Source organism: Nestor notabilis, unplaced genomic scaffold, assembly GCF_000696875.1.
Source record: "Nestor notabilis isolate BGI_N333 unplaced genomic scaffold, ASM69687v1 scaffold25955, whole genome shotgun sequence".
Lineage (NCBI taxonomy): Eukaryota > Metazoa > Chordata > Aves > Psittaciformes > Psittacidae > Nestor > Nestor notabilis.
The window spans coordinates 1,857-23,230 of record NW_009929272.1 but is presented as its reverse complement, the minus strand read 5'-3'; the positions used below and the strand labels follow the sequence as shown (position 1 = coordinate 23,230).

Below are 21,374 nucleotides of genomic sequence, written 5' to 3'. Positions count from 1 at the left end.
AGGAATGAGGTTAAGTGATGCATACAATTCTTCCAGACACCTCTCACTTTCAATTTTTGGAATACACTCTCACCCCCAAACAGAATTTGCTCTTGGAAATTGTAAAATCACACCTCCACGGAATTTACATAGATGGAATAAACTTAGAAGAATTCAGCAGCATATTTAGTAGTAGCCAAATTAAGCTTCTACCACACCAGCTAACAAAGCCACTATTAATCATGCACAATGCATGTGACTTTGTCCCAAGGTGGATTTATATACCTGATAGCATGCAACATTCAGGGAACTGTGGTGGCTCAAAGAGCCTCTGATCAAACCCCAAAAGACAACAAAGTGCTTTGTGCAAGCTAGTGAAGACTGAAGCATGTGTACTTTCTACTTTGCTGATTTCAAAATACTGCCCCAAAATAGAAAGTCACCTTCCAAAGGAGAAAATATTAAAAAGGATAAGGAAAAAAGTCCTAAAAGAAAAAAATCTAATTTGAGACTTAACAGAAGAAATGGCTACTATAGAAAATCAGCCGGTTTTAACCCTTGCTCCTGCAAGGTCTGACTCCATGGGTAACTTCCTTCCCTTGCTGACTGTAAGTATTTAGAAGAAAAATACCATCTGCACACAAAGTCATAATCCCCCTGAAAGTAACACAGCAATTAATTAAGAAACATACGTAGGTATGCAGAATTACAGATTTCATCTACATCAGATCAGGAAGTGGACCAGACTTGTAGTTCAACTGCCTTCTCTCTTGGTACTGGCCAGGTGCCAGGTGCTTCAGCTGGGAGCACTGGAATTGATGGATTACACCAATATACAGAAGCCTGCTAAGGATAAGATGACATTTTTTTCTGACAGTGCACAATCAATCAATTCCTGTTTAACAGAATACATAATATCTTCTGTCATTAATTCATCGAAGATAGCTATTAAAGTGTTGAGCCTTTTCTGAAGGCTGCTAAATTCCTGGACTTAATGGTTCAGGTTTGAAGTATCTGCTATCAAGATTAACGTTGTCACCCTTTACCCTTCCTGCTAATTGAAGAATAAATTCTCAGTAAAGAACACCAATGTTTCACCTTTTCTTCACCATTGACTTGACAGAGCAGGTACCCTTCTGTCATCTTGTCTTGAACAGATCTCTTGCTCAGAGAAAACTCTTAGTTTTCTAATAATCCATGTACTATTTCCTCCCCCCCTTTTCCATAATGACAACCTTTCATGAAAGGAAAGAAAAAAACAAAACATTTTGGGAATATTTAACCACCATGGCTGTACCAGTGCACAGAAAGGATGAAAAAACTTTCTGTTTCTTGGTCTGACTCTCAATGCAATTCTTTTAGGTACGCCTTTTCTAAGTTGGTGCAGAAGACGACAAACATGCTGGTATTGAGCCTGCAGCTCTTCAGAAGTGCTGCACTCCCTCTCAAAATCCCACATCCAGCTAATCTTTCAACAAAGCTGTCAGCCATCTGCCAGGTGTTGCTCTGCAGAACTCTCTAGGCACACATATGCCTGTGGCAATACAACCTCTCTGCCAACCTGCTTCATAGAGGGCTGGAGATTTAATAAACCTGCATCATGCAAGAAGGAAGAAAGATAAATTGTATGAAACTGGTTTATTATTGATGAGCTCCAAGCCATCTAGCTGACAAAACCTGACTTTTTTTTTATCATTACATTGTATATTTGCCACAGGAATACTAGGGGCTGCGGGACCAACAGAGGGATGCCCGCACACACATCCCACCTGAGGTGCAGCTGGCAAAATGCTGCAGGCATCTCCTGGTTCCCTCTCTGCAGCCACAAAGCTGATATATGCTGTTAACACTGCTTTTACACACACGCATCTGACAAACAAAGGAGGCCAAATCTTAGCTGCTGTAAACCAAAGTAGGTCTGGAGGGATTAAAAAGCCTAAACTAATTACAGCACCTGAGGTCCTAGTATTAAATCCCAATTGAAAGATCCCAGAAAGGCCTCTCAATGCTGTGAATAAAGCAATTTAAAACCCCAAAACATTCACTAGCTCAGTAACAACCTATTTTACTCATTTTATAAATAACTGTTTGAAAACATCCTTGTTTGAATACATCAGCAGGTATTCTTCCTATTTCTGCAGATCAAAAAGAACGTGCCAAATAAAGTGCTACCATGTCTTTTCAGTTAGTGAGATGACACATTTCTCAGCTAGCAAGACAACTTTGTATTTTGTTTAGAACATAATGTCATAATAAACAATGAAAAAATACATTTTAAAAGTATCAATGCTATAAAATAAAATCAGTAAACAATGCAATTATTCCTTCCTACACACGGTAAAAAAAATGCAGTGTGTTTCATCACCTTTTGATTTCTTACCCAAGACTGTTACACACAAATACACTGAGATGTATCTAAGTCCACTGTGTTGAAAAAAACAAATCTAAATGCAGCTTCCCTGTTGCTATATGCTTTGGATTTTTAAAATTTATTTATTTATTTTAAATGGGAAAGTATCAATTAAGTCAGTGTGGAAACTATTTGTAGATCAGCTTCACCCTCAGGGTCTCAGTGCTGCAATACTTGAGTTCTGAACACTGAGAACTCAAACTGTATTTTAAACTTCTACTTTTATTATTTATTTTTTCTTAAGCTTAGAAGTTTGCAGAAAAAATGTCTGCTGATGGTTTCATAAGTGCTTGTTACTGCAAACTCTGCTTGAAGTCTCATCTATGGAACTTCTTTTAAAGTGTCAGTAATCAGGCGACGTAGGCAGCAATCACACACACCGCACTGATTTACTGAACTGCCTATTCAGTTCCAAGCTGCTGACAGGACCAGCCGCTGTTATGGAGAGCAACATACTTCCAGATTTTCCTTGAGGGCAGGATAGCAAGTTCTGGGCTTGTATTAGAAACATTTGGTAAGAAATCTGCACAATAGCACTGGACTGTGAGAGAACACTCTGTCCTCCTCGCTCGTAGCACTCGATTCAAACATAACCCACAACAGTTAAAACCTTTGCAATGGAAGTAGCTCTGAAAGCACTTGCTCACAAGGCATCTCAGCTGGCACTGACTGACCGACTTAGCAGGCAAGCCCAGCAGTCAGACATCCCAGTACACACCGACAGCTCAGTTCACACCCAGCCTGAGAATAAAACTATTTGATTTGCACACTACTAAAATACTCCTCTTAGACTGTTGGAAATGCACCCAAGCTAAGTGTTTAACACTTGAAGTTGACCGGGGCACTGCTCATGCCCTGTGTACTGCATCAATAGCCTGATGATTACTACACATATGCCTCTATATGTAGCAGGCAAGGCAGATACAGAAGGTGGGCGCATGGCAGAGTGTAAGCCTATGCACTGGAGGAAGCAGGAAGCAAACTTCTCTGTCCTCTCTCTGCTCAGCTTTAAGTAAAGGGAACACATCCTGAAGAAGTATAGCAAATTTCTCCTCTTGTGTACAGATTTGACTATGTGGTGAACCTTAAAAAAAAAAAAAAAAAAAAAGAAAGAATCCAGTAAAAGTTACTTCTAGTATAACATAAAAGGCAGGGGGGACACCCTGCCAACTCACCTCGCAGCAAGCAGTTACCTTTGCCCCTGAACAAGGGTTTTTAAGATAGCTCTGGTCTTAACATGATGAAGAGCTTGCCTGAGTGACAAATAAAAGCTAATCAATGGACAAGGTTGTCTTGTGTAATTTTGTGCCATTCTTCAAGGGTCTTTCTTGACATTTGACTGGAGGCAGTGACAACTACAGCTGAAGGCAGCTTCTCAACCTGTAATTGTTCTCACAAGGCATTGTGAAAGGCCAAGCAGTTAGTTGCCCTGATCACTAGATGCTCTGTATCCTGTTCAGTATGATATAGAGGACCCTGCCCCCAAAAGTCAGCCTAGCTGTGTGCTGGAGGAATGGGTAGCTTCCTCAGAGATGGACCTACTGAATTTTCTAGAGTAAAGTAATAACTACCTTAGACTGTGCCTCCAAATGTTACTGCATTTGGAGAGACACAGTGTTTTTCCTTTTCTCTGGGAATGCAACCAGAGCTGCAGCATGGATGCTGAAGAGTTGTGTTAAGGTTTGTGTGGTGCAGGCTGGCTGGCAGGGGAAGGGAGGATGCCCTGGTTGCCACAGCTGTGGATGGGTGGTACAACCCTGCCTTGCAAAGCCAGTCTCAGTGACAGACTCTGACATTACCTGCAGAAGCAGTCTGAGAGTTGATGTTAAAATCTTCCCCTCCGTGGCTGCTGCAAGCTTGATTTCACATCCACAGCTAGGAAAGACTCAGTCTCTCCTTGCTGAGACACAGAAGGCACCATTTTGCTGCTCTTTCATCTGCGCCAACAAAATGGTGATTCTGGAAGGCATATATTTTAGAAGACATCTCTCTCACCCCAGACAGCTGATTCTTTTGCAACTGCCCACCTCCTCCTCTTGAGAAATACATGTGAAGAGACTAGGGGAAGGAAGAATCAAAGAGCAGCACTCTTCAAGCACAGTCACACATGCTCATAATTCTGTGTCATATTTGCAGGGCAGGAAAGCTAGAATCCAAATGTAAGAGCCTGTCTACAAAGAGGTACAACTTACTTCATATGATGGGAAAGCCTCTGGCAGACAGAAAGGAGCTGTGTACTCCCCGTCATGCATTCATATGACTCCCATTAGTAACCCAGGAAGGAAAAAAACAGATATTATTTCTAAAGGTTCACATGACAGCTGAAGCCACACATCAGCTCTGAGAACACAGACATGCTCACCCTGGCTTGAGACCCTACAGGCCAATGCCAATTAGCACTTGAGCAAACACATAAGGCTTCCAAGGCCTCCTGGGAGCCCTTCCATGGCCCTTTGATCAGCCATGCTGCACGTGTAACGATACCACCCAGGGAATCCCCGCCTAGCAAGCAAGTGAAGAAATTCTCTCCTGTCTGTGATGACTAGTTGCCTGGCTGAATCAAAGGCAGCCATGGCCGTGGGTTTGCTTTACTCACTCACACCCAAAGCATCATAACTACTCCTCTCCTAGAGGGAAAGGTAAAATATACTAGGTCACGTACGCTGTGGAGGCAGAAGCAGAGGACATAACTTCTCAGTGTGCCTCAGAGATTGTTTTTTTAGAGCAGTAAATTAGTTACACATTTTCCTTCTCTTGCTATATTGAAATACCATACTCACATTTTCCTGTTTCTTCCCTGTCAAAGCCCTTCTCTTTCACCTCTAAAGCACAAACTAACAGAAGAATTCTTGCTTGTACACATATGCAGCAATTGGAACATGGTTTGATCCTGAAGTGCTGGACACCTTAAGGTCATCTCAATTTCAAATGAAATTGAGGTTCATGGTACCCACAATTTCCCCAGATTTCCCACTCTTAAGTCAGTGCAAACAGCCAACCAAGCATACACTCTGGAGATGAGAGCTAAGAAACAGTATTAAAATAACTTAAACCACACACAATTCAACACTGCTGTTTGAGCTGGTGATCAGATATTTTTTTACAGCATACATAGAAGTTGTTGTTTGCAAGAGCCATCAAAAGACACAGTAGCAGAGATAAACAGCCTTTCTTCCAGCTGTGTTTTTCAGATCCAAAACATTATTTCCAAACACTGACTGAAGTGGAAGAAAAGGGAGAAAGAAGGAAGTTCTTTCTGGACTGGGAAATACAGTTTCTTTGAAGTGTAGGGCAGTCTAGCTTAATACTTGAGTGACCAGCCGCCAAGAAATAAGCTATGCTGAAACACTCAGGGACTTAACAGTACTAAACAGCACATGAAATTAACTTCAAGAATAAAACAATTCATTTTCTTCCTATAAATGACAATAGAATTAGTACCCATCCAGTATTTTGCTTCCAGTTTCACCAAACTTTCAGTTCCATATTCAGGACAAAACTGCTTTCCTCTTGTTTTTGGCAAGGGAACACAATAACATGATATACCCATCCCACTCGGTGTTCCCCCCTCTCTCACTCATTTCACTCATACAACCAGCCTTCACACAATCCTACCTTCCCAGTTGTTGTCATCACACAGTGCTGTCAAATCCAGCTGAGGCACTTCTGACACAAAGCTGTTTTCCTGTTCATCAGCATCTTGATTTCTTTGCAACTTGTTTTCAGGAATGGGATGCTCTTGAATCTTCATACTTGAAGTCAGCTATATTCCCATACACCCACAGAAATGAAAGAGAAAGAAAAAAAATGTTTCAGGAGGCAGAGGAGGAAAAAAACCCCTGCAGTCACAGCAGCGGTAAGCTCACGCCTTTAGCTAAAAAGGTCCAAACAAACAGACCCTGATGTTTCCAGCTCCAAATTCAAATCCCCTACTCTGTGACCCCTATGTACTAATTGCTCACTCACACTGGTAAAAACATCCTTCCATCTGCCTTCCTTGAATTTTTCCTTCTTTAGAAAGCCACTGCAAGTTCCTGAGACTGCCTGCCCTGACAGCTGCATGCAGCTGAAAAAGCCTTCAGTAATAATCGATTGGGATGAGAAGGGAAGGAGGAGGGCAGGGAGAAAATGGGGGTGGGGTGGGGTGCTGCGTACACTTCCTATAGGAGCACAACTCCTTGGAGCAACAACAAAAATGCTGCTGCTGTTGTAAGGCTGTAGCAATATGGTGTCTTCTAAAAAGCAGGCACTGAAGCTCCTGGGGTGGCAGCCGCAGACAGCAAGCAGTGCAGGCTACGTACATGAATGCTCTCATGCAGGCTGTGCTGGCTCAGATCAATTAGTGCCAGCTAAGCTGTGCTGGCTGCACATTCCCCGATTTCCTGTGGTTGTTTTCTAGCTGGGCGTGGGGAGAGCAGAACTATTTATGGAGGAGCTCTGGGTATTAAAGCAGTGTTGCGCAAATCCAAACGGCAGTGGGGTTTGGCATCTCGGCTGGAAGCAGTGTGGACTCTGGGAAAAAGCCAAAAAATTCACACAGGCACATCCAATGACTTAGGAGGGAAGAAAAAAAAAAAAGGCAGCAGAATGCTGTCAAGCAAATGATTCATCATTTAGCACTACCTGGAAGCAACTGCTGTTTGTCTCACCACTATTACCCCTGCACATACCACACGTTGTGTGCATTTATGCAGAAATCACTGCCATTCCCACAATCAGATACACAGTGCGTGTGTCTGTAATAGTGCTTGATGACACCAGCAGTTTTGTCACTCTGGAACAAATCAGCTGTAATGCCTCACAGAGGGCAGTAGGGAAAAGGAAGTCTACAGCACGTACATAAACATACAGTGTGATACGTATAAACCTACCAACAAACACAGAGCTATCCAAATAGACAGCATTCCCTTAAACTATTTGATCTTATTAAGGAAAGCTTAGGCATAATTCTCTCAAATATAGTCTAGCAGGTAGACAACATGCAAATTTGCCCCCCGCAGGTATTTTGATTAATTAGCAATCTGCATATGCTGATGTGTGAAGAAAATGGGCCTAAAGAAAATATCTGGTCCATTTGGATGTATTTTACTTGCGAATCCAGAAGTATGGGCAAACTGTACTAAATCAATAGCCTTCATGCATGCCACTAAGGCACATTTAATTTTTTTCATCTGCATAAACCTAATGATGTGTGTGTTTGTGTTGTTATGTTTTTTTGTCTTTTTTCCCTTTGAGCAGAGAAAAACAAGCTTCATGTAGAGAGGGGATAAAACCTGCCCAGCAGACAAAGCATACAAACAAATGTTTTTATCTGGATTCAATCCCATCAATCCCTGCAATTGGACAGAGTGCTGGATAATCTCATCTCCCTTTCCCATGAAAGGCTGGACCAGACGATCTTTCATGTTCCCTTCCAACCTGGGCTGTTCTACAGTTCTAAAAACCTGGGTGCTGAACACTCTGTAAAGTTGTGCATTGTATTTGTATAAGGTTTGTATTTTCTTTTCATTTCAGTAAATCGCCTCTTTGAAACATTATAACAAAAGGAAATACTAGATGACAGTTTGCCAAGCACTAATAACTTGTACAGCTTGACACTAAATCTGATTACAAATGTGTTTATTGTGAGGGCTGTACATGGAAAAATGCTAATTCACCATTCAATATCTTTTAAGCTGCTTCCAGGCTGGGAGGACTTCAATATTTCCTTAAGGACCAGTAACAAATTTCTTGCCAGGATCTAAATAGTCAGCATACATTACGAACAGAGAGACTGGTCAGTGGCCAGAAACAGGCAGGCTTCTGCACTTACTGAAGAACAAACTGTACCAGCTAATAAGCTGCATTTAAATTGCCAGCAAAGTATTTTAAGGCTGAAAGACATAGAGCAATAACTTTAAAAACAGGGGCTATTTTTTATTACATCGAGAAGTGTGAAGAGAGGAACTTATCTACATTTTAACAATTTCAAAAGAAACAACCTGAAAATACCATCTCATCGCCACCACTGATACTAATTACAATTAAATGTCTTTCCATGAGGTGTGTACAATCTCCAGACTTATTAAGGCTCTTAAATGACATCTGGAGCAGATATAAAGACACTTCCCAGATGGGTAAACATTTTCATTACAGATACATCAGAAAGATCATATCTATGTCTTCTTCCTTCTAAAATCACTCCAGTTCTTGGAAATACTTAAAAGCTGTTTAAAACGAGGCCTGTGCTGTGCCTGCAGCCAGTTACTCTCCCTTCCTTGCTCACTGATGTAGCCTCTAATACAATGAATAAATCATTAGGTGTTCTGAAAACGATGGTGGTACAAACCCAGGAGACTCAAGAAAGCAGATGTTTAACCTTCTTTGCATTAATGCTCCAAACCCATACAGTGGTAGATAATTCAGTATTCCCATTGCTTATTTTCCTATTTGTTTTCCCGATGCCAACCTCCTGGACAAAAATCCAGTATGGAGAACTAATGTGCTTTAGGTATGGATGCCCCTCAGTTTCTTACAAACCAAAGGGACCGCAAGATGATGATCTCAGTAGCAGTTGACAGTCACAGTGCACTGTGGATATTACATAAAAAGCCAAAAAAAAAAAAATAATCAAACACAACCCTAAAAAAATCTTTAAACTAGGCACTTCTCTTTTTAGAAGCTGCCTCTGCCTCCATGCTTTGCAGGTACCAGTAATTACAGATCTAAGTAACCTGGGGGTAAGTCAGCTGCTTTCATTCTCCCTGCTCCAAAGGAGATGCAGCATAAATGAGTAGCTCAAGCAGCTAGAAATAAATGGCAAAAGAAGGATCTTTGAATTCTGATCAGGAAGTTATATCCTGTTCAATCACATGTGGATTCAAACCAATTTTATTTAAAAGGCTTGCTTCCCCTACATCTGATCATCCATTACAATCACAAGCAGGAAGCCTCCTTAAGCACCTTTTGTAATACAATCTGATGCAAGAACGCAGCCATTCTGCTCCCTTGCTCCTGAGTCATGCCAATCCCCTGCTCCACTTGCTGCTTAAACACCCTTCCCTTATCAAAACCTGGGTACTGGAAATCTGTGTTTTGCAAATCACGGTCTATATCCTGGAGCTGAGCTACTTCCAAGGTCAGATTATGAAGGCTACAGAAGCACTGAAAATTAATTCAGGACATGCGTTTAGAGGGTTTTTTTACTGCCTCATAGAGACCTAAGACTGCACAACTGGTAACTATGGCAAATTCAAAATAACTTTCCTAATATCTTCAGACTGGAGACAGGGTGAGAAAGAGAGGAAGAAAGTCCCTGTCCCTTCCTCATCCTGAATGAGTTGTTTGTTAGTAAAGGTATGTCTTTAAGCTGCCCTAAGCAAAAGGCTTATAAGGGCCAAGGAATGTAAAACTACCCTGCAGGAATGTAACATTTTCTTGACCTTGTAATTCCTATATAATGCAATCTGTAGTTAAGGCTACATCTTCTCCTGCAGTTTAAATTGTATATTTTAAAACTCTTGCTAAGAAGTTTACTTTAAGACGATGATTTCATATTCAAATATACCTCTCCCAGACTAATTTAAAAGCTTAATGGGAGCATTGTGTGGCATGGCAGTGACAGCACCTTCTCCACACGCAAGCCAGTACGTGAGGAACAAGGTGTTGCAAAATCCACGCTCTGGAAAACACAACAGCTCACAAGCTGTTGATCATTGGGGATTACTGACCCTGTGGGAGCAAAGTAGGAGATCCATCTAAGCCCAGTCAAAGCAGTGATCAAAGGCAGCACTGAATACCCCTTGCAGAGGTTACCTATCAGAAATGAAGCCTTTCAAAGGCAATAAATGCATAGTTGCTTTTATTTATAAAAAAAAACACAAAAGGAGGCTAGTTTAAGAATGCTATCAGCCCTCAATTAACTCCAGATGGCCAGAAAAAAAAGACACTGTCCACAGCTGGTTTACTGTGTTCCTCTAAAATGGGTGCACAACCGAGGGAGAGGTGCCTCAGGTAACTCTTGTCAGTGTTTTAAATGCTTGGCTGTCTAGAAGTGTTTCAAGCAAACCTAAATGAACCAGTGACTGCAAAGATGTTCACCTAAACCAACCCCAATCTTTGCTTTGATGAACAGCTAGACAAAAAACACCGTAAGGTGAACGCAGGAGGTGGTTCTTGAGCAGAAATTGAAAGCTGGGGAAAAAACTGTTACCCTTGATGTCACATCTCCCCTCCTGACATCAATCCCAACCACTAACCCTAGGAGAGAAGCAGGAGCGTATCCAGTTTTCTAAGACAAATGAATCACAGACACCTGTATTCAAAGGTAATAGGCTGCACTGGGAAATCAAAAGGCCAAAGGATATTAGAGAAATCAAGAGAGACAAGCTAATCTCACTACCCTGGGAGATAACGAGTCACACACCCTGTTTGCAATTATTAGTCAAGGAACTTTGTGTTACTTAAACCAAAAAGCTAACTTCAGTGACACTTCCCTTTTTGGCAAGGAGTGTTTGAAGGGACTGAAACAGATGCTTTCAGACTCCTCAGTGATCAAGATGCTCCCTGAATTATGTAAATAAAAAGCAGAAGGAAGGGAAAGAAAAAGCAAATGCTAACATCATTTCTCTGGGAAAACAAAATTTCACAGAACTATATGCCTCACTACTTGTTTCTACTCAATAAAAAGCCCATTTAGAGACCACAAAACTGAAACATAAAACCCCAAAAATACCAACCTGAGTGTGCCTGAAAAAAACCTCATCGTTTTCACTTTCTTTGCTACAAAAAAAAACAAAACAAAAACAAACCAACATATTACAAATACAAAACCAGACTTGCCTTGTAACAAAAACAAGCAGGACTTCTACACACACAGGTTTTTAGATTCTTGCTACTGCTGCACACTTATTAATTCATTCAGTAAATGAAGGGACACTCTGGGCTACAGCACTTCAGGGTGATAAACTATGTATTTTCCTTCCCCTCACGAGCTATTTGTGAAAAATATGTCATTTAATTCCAGTGCTCTTAATTCAAACCAATACAGCTCTCCCAACAAATGCAACTGTGGAGGGAATTGTCACCTCAGGCAAGCAGAGTGGGGCTGTACAGCTCTTGCAGAAGAGTGAAGCACAATGGGCTGGATTCCCAACCAAGAGGCTGGGTGAGACAAGCCCTATAGTCCCCTGTGTGGAGTGTGCTGGTTCAGGTGGTTCATAGCTGACTGATTTTCAAGTCTGCACCATCAGCATTCTCAATGCCATTCCTAACAGGCTGGGAGAAGAGTCTTGGTGGCGTATGCTACTGGACAGAGCCAACACAACATACACAGTGCCTCCACACCGTTCTACTAACATGGTGGGTAATGCTGTTCTGCAGCATAACTGACATGCTCATAGTCTGGGGTTAAAGATCTCTTAGGCTGTACTAAAAACACAGGGAAAATAAAACATACATATATTAAAAAAAAAAAAAAAATCACCTTTCTTCAGATAAAATTTCCATGTCATCAGGTCCTGTTCTGTCTAGAGGCCTGGATGAGCTAAAGCTTTCCATACTCTGTAATACAGTAAATGTTAAAGCAGTAAGATATATAAGAGAAACAGATTCAAGCTGCAGGCTAGTAAACACATCAAATATAGAAGTATCCAACAGGACTTTTAGAAACAAGACAAGCAGACTACTGCCTGCTGCACACTTATAACGAAACAAACCCCACATTTTATTGCCCATAACCTGCCAAAAAAAAACTGCTCGCTGCTTTATCTCTTTCATCAGACAGCCTCAAAATGTCTAACAGAATAATGCTGCACAGTACCTTGCCAGTTCCCATTTTTACAGACTGACAGGCAGGCTGAGCCTGAGAGTGACTCTGTATGTACAAGTCCTGAAAGAGCAGGTACCAACACCTGCAGAATCTGCTTATGCTTATCTTAGAAAATACTCCCCTTCTCAGCCAAACCCTTCCCTAGTTTCTTCTTAAACAGGCAGAAGAATGCAAAGAGACTGCCATATACACAGAGGTAATGATAACTTGTGCTAATATGAATGGAGGGTAAGAAATTCAACTGGTTATGACAACTTGTTCTGAAATTTGTCTTGGCTACCATTAGGAACATCAATGTTGTTGTCCTCTAAGAGCTTGAGAAAGCACTGTGAAGACAAGTCATGTTGCCAGTTTGGGCACATATCCAGGTTTTCTACCCTGTTTTTTGAGCAACTCCCTCTTAAATAGGAGCAAGTCAGACAGTAGAATGGAGTGGGGTTCCTGCTGCAGCCCCAGGAACTGCGTGCACAGACTTCCCGGCGCAGTCACAACCTTCTTTCACCTGCTACACCTCCAGCCCCATAAGATGACACAGCCCAGTCATTCCAGCCTTGCTTAATGTGATTCTTCAAGTCCTACTGGTACCTGGTTACCATGTTTAGGTAGTGCATTTACAAGGTTTTAATGCTTTATGGTTGGTTTGTGGAACTGACAGTTTTTCCACCTCTGACTTATGCTTTTGAGTCAGATGCAATTAGACAACTAAGAGGAAAGCTTCCATACATACTCTTTCAGGCTTTGAAAAGTGGGAAGGTTTAGGAAAAGGTGTCTAAGAAGGTACATCACTAACATGTTTACAGGATGAAGGACTATTAGTAAATGCTAAGGTGCATGATATTTCAAGTAGGTAGTCTAATTTGTGTCATTATTTGATGTGTAAAGATGTAGCCAAAAGAAAGCTAGGCCATCACACATCCTCCTGGCAGCCTCTGAAATGCAAGTATGAAATAAGCACACTCATGAAAGCGTGAAAAGCAGCCTTTCCTCTTCAAAATGAATAGCATCATACTCTCTGCAAGCTATTTCATAACAATACTCCTAGTTGACAATCCCACTATGACACTTCCTCTAGCAGAGTAAGCAAGAAGCATGTTGGTCAAAGTGCTTTTTGTGCTAGGTTAGTCACTTTTATGTTCCTTTCAGCCTTTGCCCCTCAAGAGGTCCAAAATGAGGGGCAAAGTCCACTGAACACAGATGAGCTTGAGGACATTTCTTCTTGGCACGTTTTAAGACTTCATGAATGTTTTTAAAGGTCCACAGCAAAAGCGAACACTTCTGCCAGTCTTTTCCAAATCCCGAGTCAAATTCTCATTTACATTTAAACTGTTTTACACTCCCCAAGTAGAGAGAAGTGGTGCAGAAAAGAGTGTGAGCACTTAACCTTTACCTATCTTAAAGTCCATTGCTACAAGCAAAGACACAAAGTGAGAGTGTGTCTGTCTCACTGTGCTTTCATGAAGTATCACATGAAAAGGTTATTGAAACTGAGCACTAAATCTAAGCACAGCCTACAAATTTTAGCATCTTGCATTCTTTTTATCACAAAGGAAAGCCAAATCTGCCTCTCTCTAGAACCTCTGCACAGGATAGGAGCATCAGATCAATGCAATTTTGTGAGCTAAACAAAATGAGTCCCAACACAATACCATATTAAGAAGAACTCACAGCAGGCTCTAAAAGTTAATCAAGTACAACTGAAGGAAACCACCCCTACAGCTTGGAAGGAGAGTGTTTTCACACAGCTTTCAACATTACTAGCTGCAGTGCCATGCAGAGGGATGCATAGCACTTCTGTCACTGTAAGCAGACCCTGCATTGAAGCAGAGTACAGTTTCTTAACTGCTGACACTATAATCCATGAAGGTCATACAAGAATATGCTGGGCAAATTCTACAGTATTCCAGATTTTTAGGATGTTCTATTGGTGTCATTTACCTCCTCTGCAAAAGTTAGCTAGAGGGATCATCTTTTGGATCAACATACTCCAAAGTGTTTTTCAAATTGCAAACACCACAGTAACACACAGACTTTAGGGAAAAAGCACAAAACACCTTTGTCATCTCATTATAAAGTAGTCACTTGTCATCTACAGTAGGAATGTAAAAATAAACTTAACCTAAACATATGAAACTATGTCTGAAGCTCCAATCTCCTTGCAAGACTTTTTAAAGACTGGAAAAAAGACTTATTTCCTTTTTCTCTTTCCAAACATGCTTCACTGAATTCAGAAGAAAAAAACCAGGAAGTTGTGGAAAGACAAAATTACTATAGATGGAATAAGAGGATCATAGCAGAAATACGGCTTCTCAGCTGCCTCATCACAAAGGTCATAAGCGATGGACCCAGTGTTCCCCATAGTCCAAACCAGCCACTTACAGTTGTACTACAGGCAACAATCACTACCTAAGGGAACTAGATGTGCAGAGAAATAAAAGACTTTTTCCCATCCTAGTACTAGGTGTCAAATAGTGCAGCATGTTGGCTTACCACAGGACTGTCCTGGTTGTCATTAAGCTCTGAGAGCTTGGTGCTGGATTTCTGCCGTTTTGGTTTATTCCTTTCACTAAGATACCCAGAGCTGTTGTCTTGTAATTTTTCTACTTCTTGAGCGGCTAGAATACAGTCTTCAAGACTGCTGAATCCAGAGGGAATGTTTTCTTTGTTGACAACTTCCCTAAAAAGAAAAGGGACATTACAACAAGAGCTTGTTTAAAACACTCTCCCGCTACATTTATGGTAGCAATAAAGAAATGCATCATGCTGACTGGTTCACTTCCAGCAACATCACCTACGCCCTATGAAACCAGTATCTCTGGTTCTTTGTACTGCAGCAAACAACACATGCTGTGCAATGCTAAATCCCATTGAGGAGTGAAAGCCACGTGTATGTACCTCAGGTGAGAAACTATGAGGATCAATGTTTGCGTCTTGATTCACTTCCCACTAAAGTCAACGCAGAGAATCCCATTGTGCTGGACTAGCTCCTGGCTGTCTGTGGTATTTTTATAGAGAATACATAGCATATTTTCCTTTGAGACACATGCTTTCAGTTTAGAAAAGTGATTCACAGCTGTGGTCCAAGGATCTCCTTTGGTGCATGACACCGCATAATCGACCTTCTTACTCATATTCTTAAATGTAAGAGCAGGACAGTAGTCCTTTAGCCAAATGCTCGATTCCTATTTAGGAATTACACAAAACAGAAAAGGGAATGCATCTCTGCAACAGCAATGCAACTGCTAGAAGACTGTTCTGCTATGTTGGGAAGTGAGCGGGACAGCTAGCTTTAAGTCACTGTGTGATGCACTAGCTGGGACTCTCTGGACTAGCAGTGTTTGTGCACTGTTCTCCAGAAGCCTGGCTGTGGCTTATCTTGCTCTGCACAATTAGCCTGCTGGGTCCTTCAGCATGCAGTTGTCTCGTCACAACCTCTTTAATAGTCTTCTCTCCACTTTGCACAATAATGAACACACATACATAACACATTAGGGCAACAGGAGAAACACAATGCTTCTCAATCTTTATCAATCCTATCTTGCCAGAGGCTAAAGGCAGACTGCTTACACTTGCCATTGAAACTGAGACATTTGCTGTTGTATGTGTGGCTGCCTTACACAGTGCTGTGCAACTCCAAAGCCTGCTTTCAGAAACATCAGGAGAATTTATCTCGATTTGTGCTGGTGTGTCAAGAAACCAGTTACTCTGTAGTATCTGGACAGTGCCAGCCTGACAAAGAAAACCAGAAAGTTTCAGCAATTTTCTAGATCATGAATCCCTAGGTTTTTTTGGTGGAACAGAAATAGAAAAAGGTATTATAAATCTATGATTAAACTTCTAAGATACTATATTGGCCTTTGTGGAAGCTTTTACAGCCTCCTTAGCAGACCAATTACATATATACAGCCTGAAGATCATGTAGCCTGCAAAGCCTGCGAGTTCACCTTTGCATTTTTGTAAACACTCTTCCTGTCTGAATTCCCATCTTGTGACATTACAAATCCCCTTGTGATCCATCACAAGGCAAGGAGATGAAATCACTGACAATCAAAACAACAGTGACAATTGAAAGATGTTTTGAAAGGAATTCCAAATTTTGATAATTCATGCAAAGGAGTTCCAGCAATCTGACCTAAGGGAACCAGGGAAAACAATTTGAATCCTAGCCAGCATTCAAAACTTCCGATGTGCTTTAAATCCTTGGCTCCAGCTGAACCTAAACAACTGTGTCAACCATGTCTAAAGGTGGCTCTATAATGCAGTGTGGAAAAAAGCCCTGCAGTACTATATGCTTCCAAACACGTACACTAGCCAGTCTCTGACCTACTTACCTGAGAAGCCTGTGAGCAGGGCTACTAAACAAGAAAAACTACTTCAGAGCTGCTGCCAGATACTTTGGTAACCTGCAAGTGCTAATTTCCCAGTCCATCTTCACAGCATATTTTCATTCACTATGTAAATGGATTTTTATAACTATGGATTTTTTTTTATGACAGTAGCATTGATAAATTTTGCACAATAGCATGGCTGCAATATTAACACAAGGTTATGCACCTGTATAAAACTGGCTTTGTAGAGGAACGTGCAGATCCAATAGGATTTGGGGAATTTGGCACCCAGGAAAAAGACCTAAGGGACTAGATGTTTATTTTGGAATCTAACTTGAAGTCCTAGAAATCCAGTACTACAGGCAAGAATACACATTCTTTACAAGAAGTAGCACTGTGTAAAACCTAGACTCGGTGTAAGCACTGGATAGATCATGGCCTTGAAAAGTCTGTAGTTACATTTCCTCAAAGATAGCTATGCCTTGGGCAAATGCTCATTAAGGCTGTGGTGGCAGTACCTTTGTACCACACAAAGTGGTACAATGCCACAAGTAGAGGAGTATGAAAGGAAAAATAGGTATTATTTTTACTCTTTGACAAACATTTAAACAAAGTTCACCACTAAATCGTGTTTAAATTTTGTGTAGCAGGGTGCATGAAAATTCTTAAATTCTGATTAATCAAAAGGAAGATTTTTCTACTTTCAGACCAATGCGTAAGTCTCCATACATCAGCTGTGCCTCCATATACAAAAGGAAACTTGATCTAATTTCTGAAGACATCTGGAAATCAGAAAAGTATCTAAACCTGATGTCTTTATCTAAAGAAAGTTATAGGCAACAGGGACAACTGGCTGTGAATTTCCACTAAAGTCACAAATACTGTAATTAAACAATTCCAAATACTGTAATTAAGAACTCTACTGTGTAAAAAACCCCAGATTCTTATAATGCTTTGCCCCGCTCCATGACCTCTAATAAACTGTACATTTCCCAGCTCTAACTGATGCTCTGCACAGGCACTGCAGTCTGCTCTGAACTGTCAACTCAAGGGCCAGAGTATTTCGCAACAGAACTAAGCATTGCCTTGATCAGAGGATGTAACTAGGGTACACTTAATCAAATACACTTTCCAAAACAAAGAAATCAGGCTCATACATGTCTCTGTTTCTCCGGGCTTCCTCCTGCTCTTTGTGGTGTCGCCTCCTCTGCCTGGCAGACACATTAGAAGAGGCTGAAGATGTTCCCGATTCAGAGTCCTCTGAACTCTGGCCGCCTGAGCCATGAACATCAAAGAGATGCTGCTCCACGGCTGAGCGGATTGTCTTCTCTAAATACCTGTCAAGCCGAAAAATAAGGTCAATTGAGCTCAAAGACTTTGTGGAGCTCCCTCTCTGCAAGAATAAGTAAAGCATAAGTATTATCTAAGGGTTATGTTTTATTATGATGGCAAGGCAGTATAAAATGTCCTAGGGGCATGACATCTGAGAAGAGCTAAGCCAAAATCTTCAGATATCCTGATGTTCAGGTCCCTCAGAAAAGCTGAGACTTCCCAATTCACCTTGCTCTTTTTTTATTTCTAGGGATGTTTGAACCTGCAGTAAAACAGCTAATTTTACTTACTGCAAGAATAGAGACACGGGTGCCTAACTTTCACCCTCCACTTTAATAGTCCTTGCCCTGGCAAAACTGTGTTTGATACCCAGCCATGCTGACACCAGTCAAGTCTCTTGTGCAATTCCAGCTCAATAAGGCAACATCATCTGCAAGAAGATGATTCACTGCCGTCTCATAGGGGGATGAGAGAACACGCAAACAGCACCTCACTACAAACTCCTCATATGCTTAACTTGATGACCAAGCAGAGGTTTGGTTCCGAGTTCTGTTTTGACACTATTCTTGTGCTGTGAATGCACCCACAGCCATCCTTGACTTAACTCTAGTGTGAGATCACTTTCACTCCCGCTGGCAGTAAGAGAGCTTCCACACATGCCACAGCAAGGGAGCCTGTGCATTTGCATCAGTTAAAGATGTTAGACTACTTGAACTTTCAACACAACCAAATCTCCTTCATTTTGATACTGACATTTTCTTGTAATATTTTCTTGCTTCCTTCCTCCCTCAGAGGACATTTTTATGAGCAAAATCTATTTTTTTTCCCCAAAATGATAATTTCAAACCATATTTTTGTACATCCCTGCCCCATCCCTGTTTCTTGCAAGGCTTTAAGTATCTGCTGAAGAATGAGTTTTTCAAATATGCCTGTCCAAAGTCCATGTATAGCTTCAAGTGCTTTTTCCATAATTAGAAAAGTTATTTGCAGCATTTGCTGGTTAATATTCAAACTGCATAGCTATGAGTATGGGAACCTCTACCTGGGCTGACTTCTCCAGAGAATTCTGGAGAATTCAATGGAAGTTGTTGCTAAGTTGCTATAGTTGTAAGTCTGCTGAGACTGCAGTTACCCAAAAAGTCAGAGATCTTAGCAACTGCAAACCCCACATGGTTTAACTAGGTAAGTATGTCTGTGTTTCATGTATTGACAAGAATCAGTTCTGCAGGCCCATCAGCCATTGGGCACCTCCAGCTCTGGCAAGGAAGCCAATTCGTTAACTCTGCTGTTCCTAGTTATGGCAGCAGCCTTGAGCCATGTCCTCTGCTGGGATGCAATGGGGTGCAAACAAGAGCAAGAGGATGACACAGTGCAAATGGCTTCTCTAAATATGCAAATTCTGCCTAACCAAAACATGACAGGCACAGTGAGAAGAAAGAACCAAGGGCCTAAGAATTTTCAGAAGCACGTGATTTATTATCATTGCAGATGCTTTGGTTCGGGAAACACTGTCTTTGTGTAAGACCAACCCTTAAAGAGAAATCAAAAAATAACCATGAATAATTAAAAAAGCTCCAATATACAAAAAAGGGTAGCTACAAAATTGTAAAAGAGACACTTACTCTCCTGTAGCATTGAATGTTACTACTGACTTGTGATACGTGGGCACTGTGTGAAAGAAAAAGAGAGGAGAAAATTAGATCTGTTTATCACAATAACATCTTAAACCCCCTTGTTCTTTGCAGCACTAAGATTTAAAGGTCTGAGCTGCCTCAACAAGAATTGCATGTGCATGCCACAAGTGCATGCCACAGCTTTCCCCTTAAGGAATTTTCACTTCCATGGTGATGTGGCACATTTTGGCTATGCCAATATCTGCAGGAATTTCCCCATAATTCCCTTGCAGTAGGCCAAAGTCTAACGGAAAGTATTTCAACCTCAACACGCTGAGTATTTGTTTGCTTTTGTTTGAGCTCTCTGCTGCTGCAGGTTGTTTTAGCTTCATCACAAAAGTCCCTGCCTTTTAAGGCTGACTTGAAAACCTATACACTTGAAAGGGGGCTTAATATTTAAGAATCTTTAAATATTAACAGAGGACAAAAGCAAAATACAGGCTTTGCACAGTTCTCCTGCCGCTCTCTGATATTCATGCTCTTTGCTTCACATTTTTAAAAATAAAATGTATGCTGTCTTCTTCCCCTTTCCCCTCAGCCTGTTTTCAGGAAGAGCCGATGTGGCTGTAGGTGTCATTGCCCTTCTGAACAAGCTGACGTGCCACCTTGCACAGCCGTTGTCCCTCTGCTGAGCACCATCCTGTCCCCTCTTCCCCCACACTGACTCTGCTTTGCGGATAAGGTGACGCTTTCTGCCTATTCATCCCTCCTGTGATCTTTCTAAAGTCAAGGAACTTACAGGCCTAGGGGTTTCATTTCAATTTATCCCTGTTATCAGCAGAGGAATTAGCAGTACAACTGGCTGATACATCCCAATAAAATAGCACTGTCTGGCCAGGGTACGAGCCAGGCTGGATGCAAGATGTACTTCCTGCCAAAACAGCCATTCATTGCTTTCAATCTTTACTAGCTTCTCCCAAATGGTTTAAATGCAGAACCATCAACAGCTGACTTCCCTTCACTAACGAAGGGTTCTCCTCTCTGTTTCCCTTGAATATTTTGTACAGATCTAGAGCTAGCTAAGAAGCTGCAGCACTTTCAGATGATAACTGCTCTGTGGCTTTCCTGGGTTTGAGTGTCACTTGTGGTGGACAAGTGACAGGGGATAAGAAGGGTAAACAAGGGGCCACCACCACCAGTTTGACAAAACCATGAAACCAGCCTAACTCCTGCAGTGAAGTATAAACCCCAAACACCAGTTGTGAATCAGACTTGCAATATGCTTCAGCTTCCTTCAGCTGAGCCAGTGTGTTCACCTCAGTGTGGGTTTATGTGCCCTAACCACATGCACATCCCTTCCAGTCCCAGCTACACTTGGTGCTTATTTCCAGCCCAGGCACAGGTCCCTGAAATGGTGGCACAGCATGAAAGCAGTCACAGATTTGCCACATTATATATGCCACAGTATATCCCACATTATCTGCACAGCACCTGAACAGCCATGTCGTTCAGATTATTTCATGAACAGAAGACATATAAACAGGTATTATTGTACTTATTGTTATGGACATGCAATCTGCATGTAGGAAATAAATGAATCTGCAAGATCCCTCTCTTTCCACATGTAACACTGACTCTTAACTGCTGGATGGATTTGCAATTTGAAGAGCAAGAGCACATTTCAAGCACCCTACTTGCTTTCCTGTTCACTTACATAAACTATTTGGCTTCTTCCCAGCCCCAAACTAGGCTCCCATGGGAGATGGATTAGCAAGTAAGTTGCTAGTGTGATAGGCTAAACCACATTATAAGATGTAATTCATGTGCTGGCTACCGCTCCTACATGTGTGGGAGTAAGGCAATATTGTATTAACTTTCCATAATATTTAAATGCAAATCACACTGAG

At 41.4% G+C, this 21,374-nt stretch overlaps 1 protein-coding gene across 1 annotated transcript in view; it reads right to left on the bottom strand.

Moving 5' to 3' along the window:
• FAM13A (family with sequence similarity 13, member A) overlaps positions 1 to 20,917 on the bottom strand; it is a gene marked incomplete at its 5' end in the record, with an annotated part of 38,433 nt that extends 17,516 nt beyond the window's left edge. Inside the window, 8 exon segments of the mRNA XM_010014910.1 lie at positions 6,005 to 6,152; positions 11,107 to 11,149; positions 11,853 to 11,929; positions 14,685 to 14,871; positions 17,680 to 17,859; positions 19,477 to 19,487; positions 19,489 to 19,522; positions 20,784 to 20,917. Coding sequence (XP_010013212.1) covers positions 6,005 to 6,152; positions 11,107 to 11,149; positions 11,853 to 11,929; positions 14,685 to 14,871; positions 17,680 to 17,859; positions 19,477 to 19,487; positions 19,489 to 19,522; positions 20,784 to 20,917 — 814 coding nt within the window.
• Positions 20,918 to 21,374: the final 457 nt, after the last annotated feature.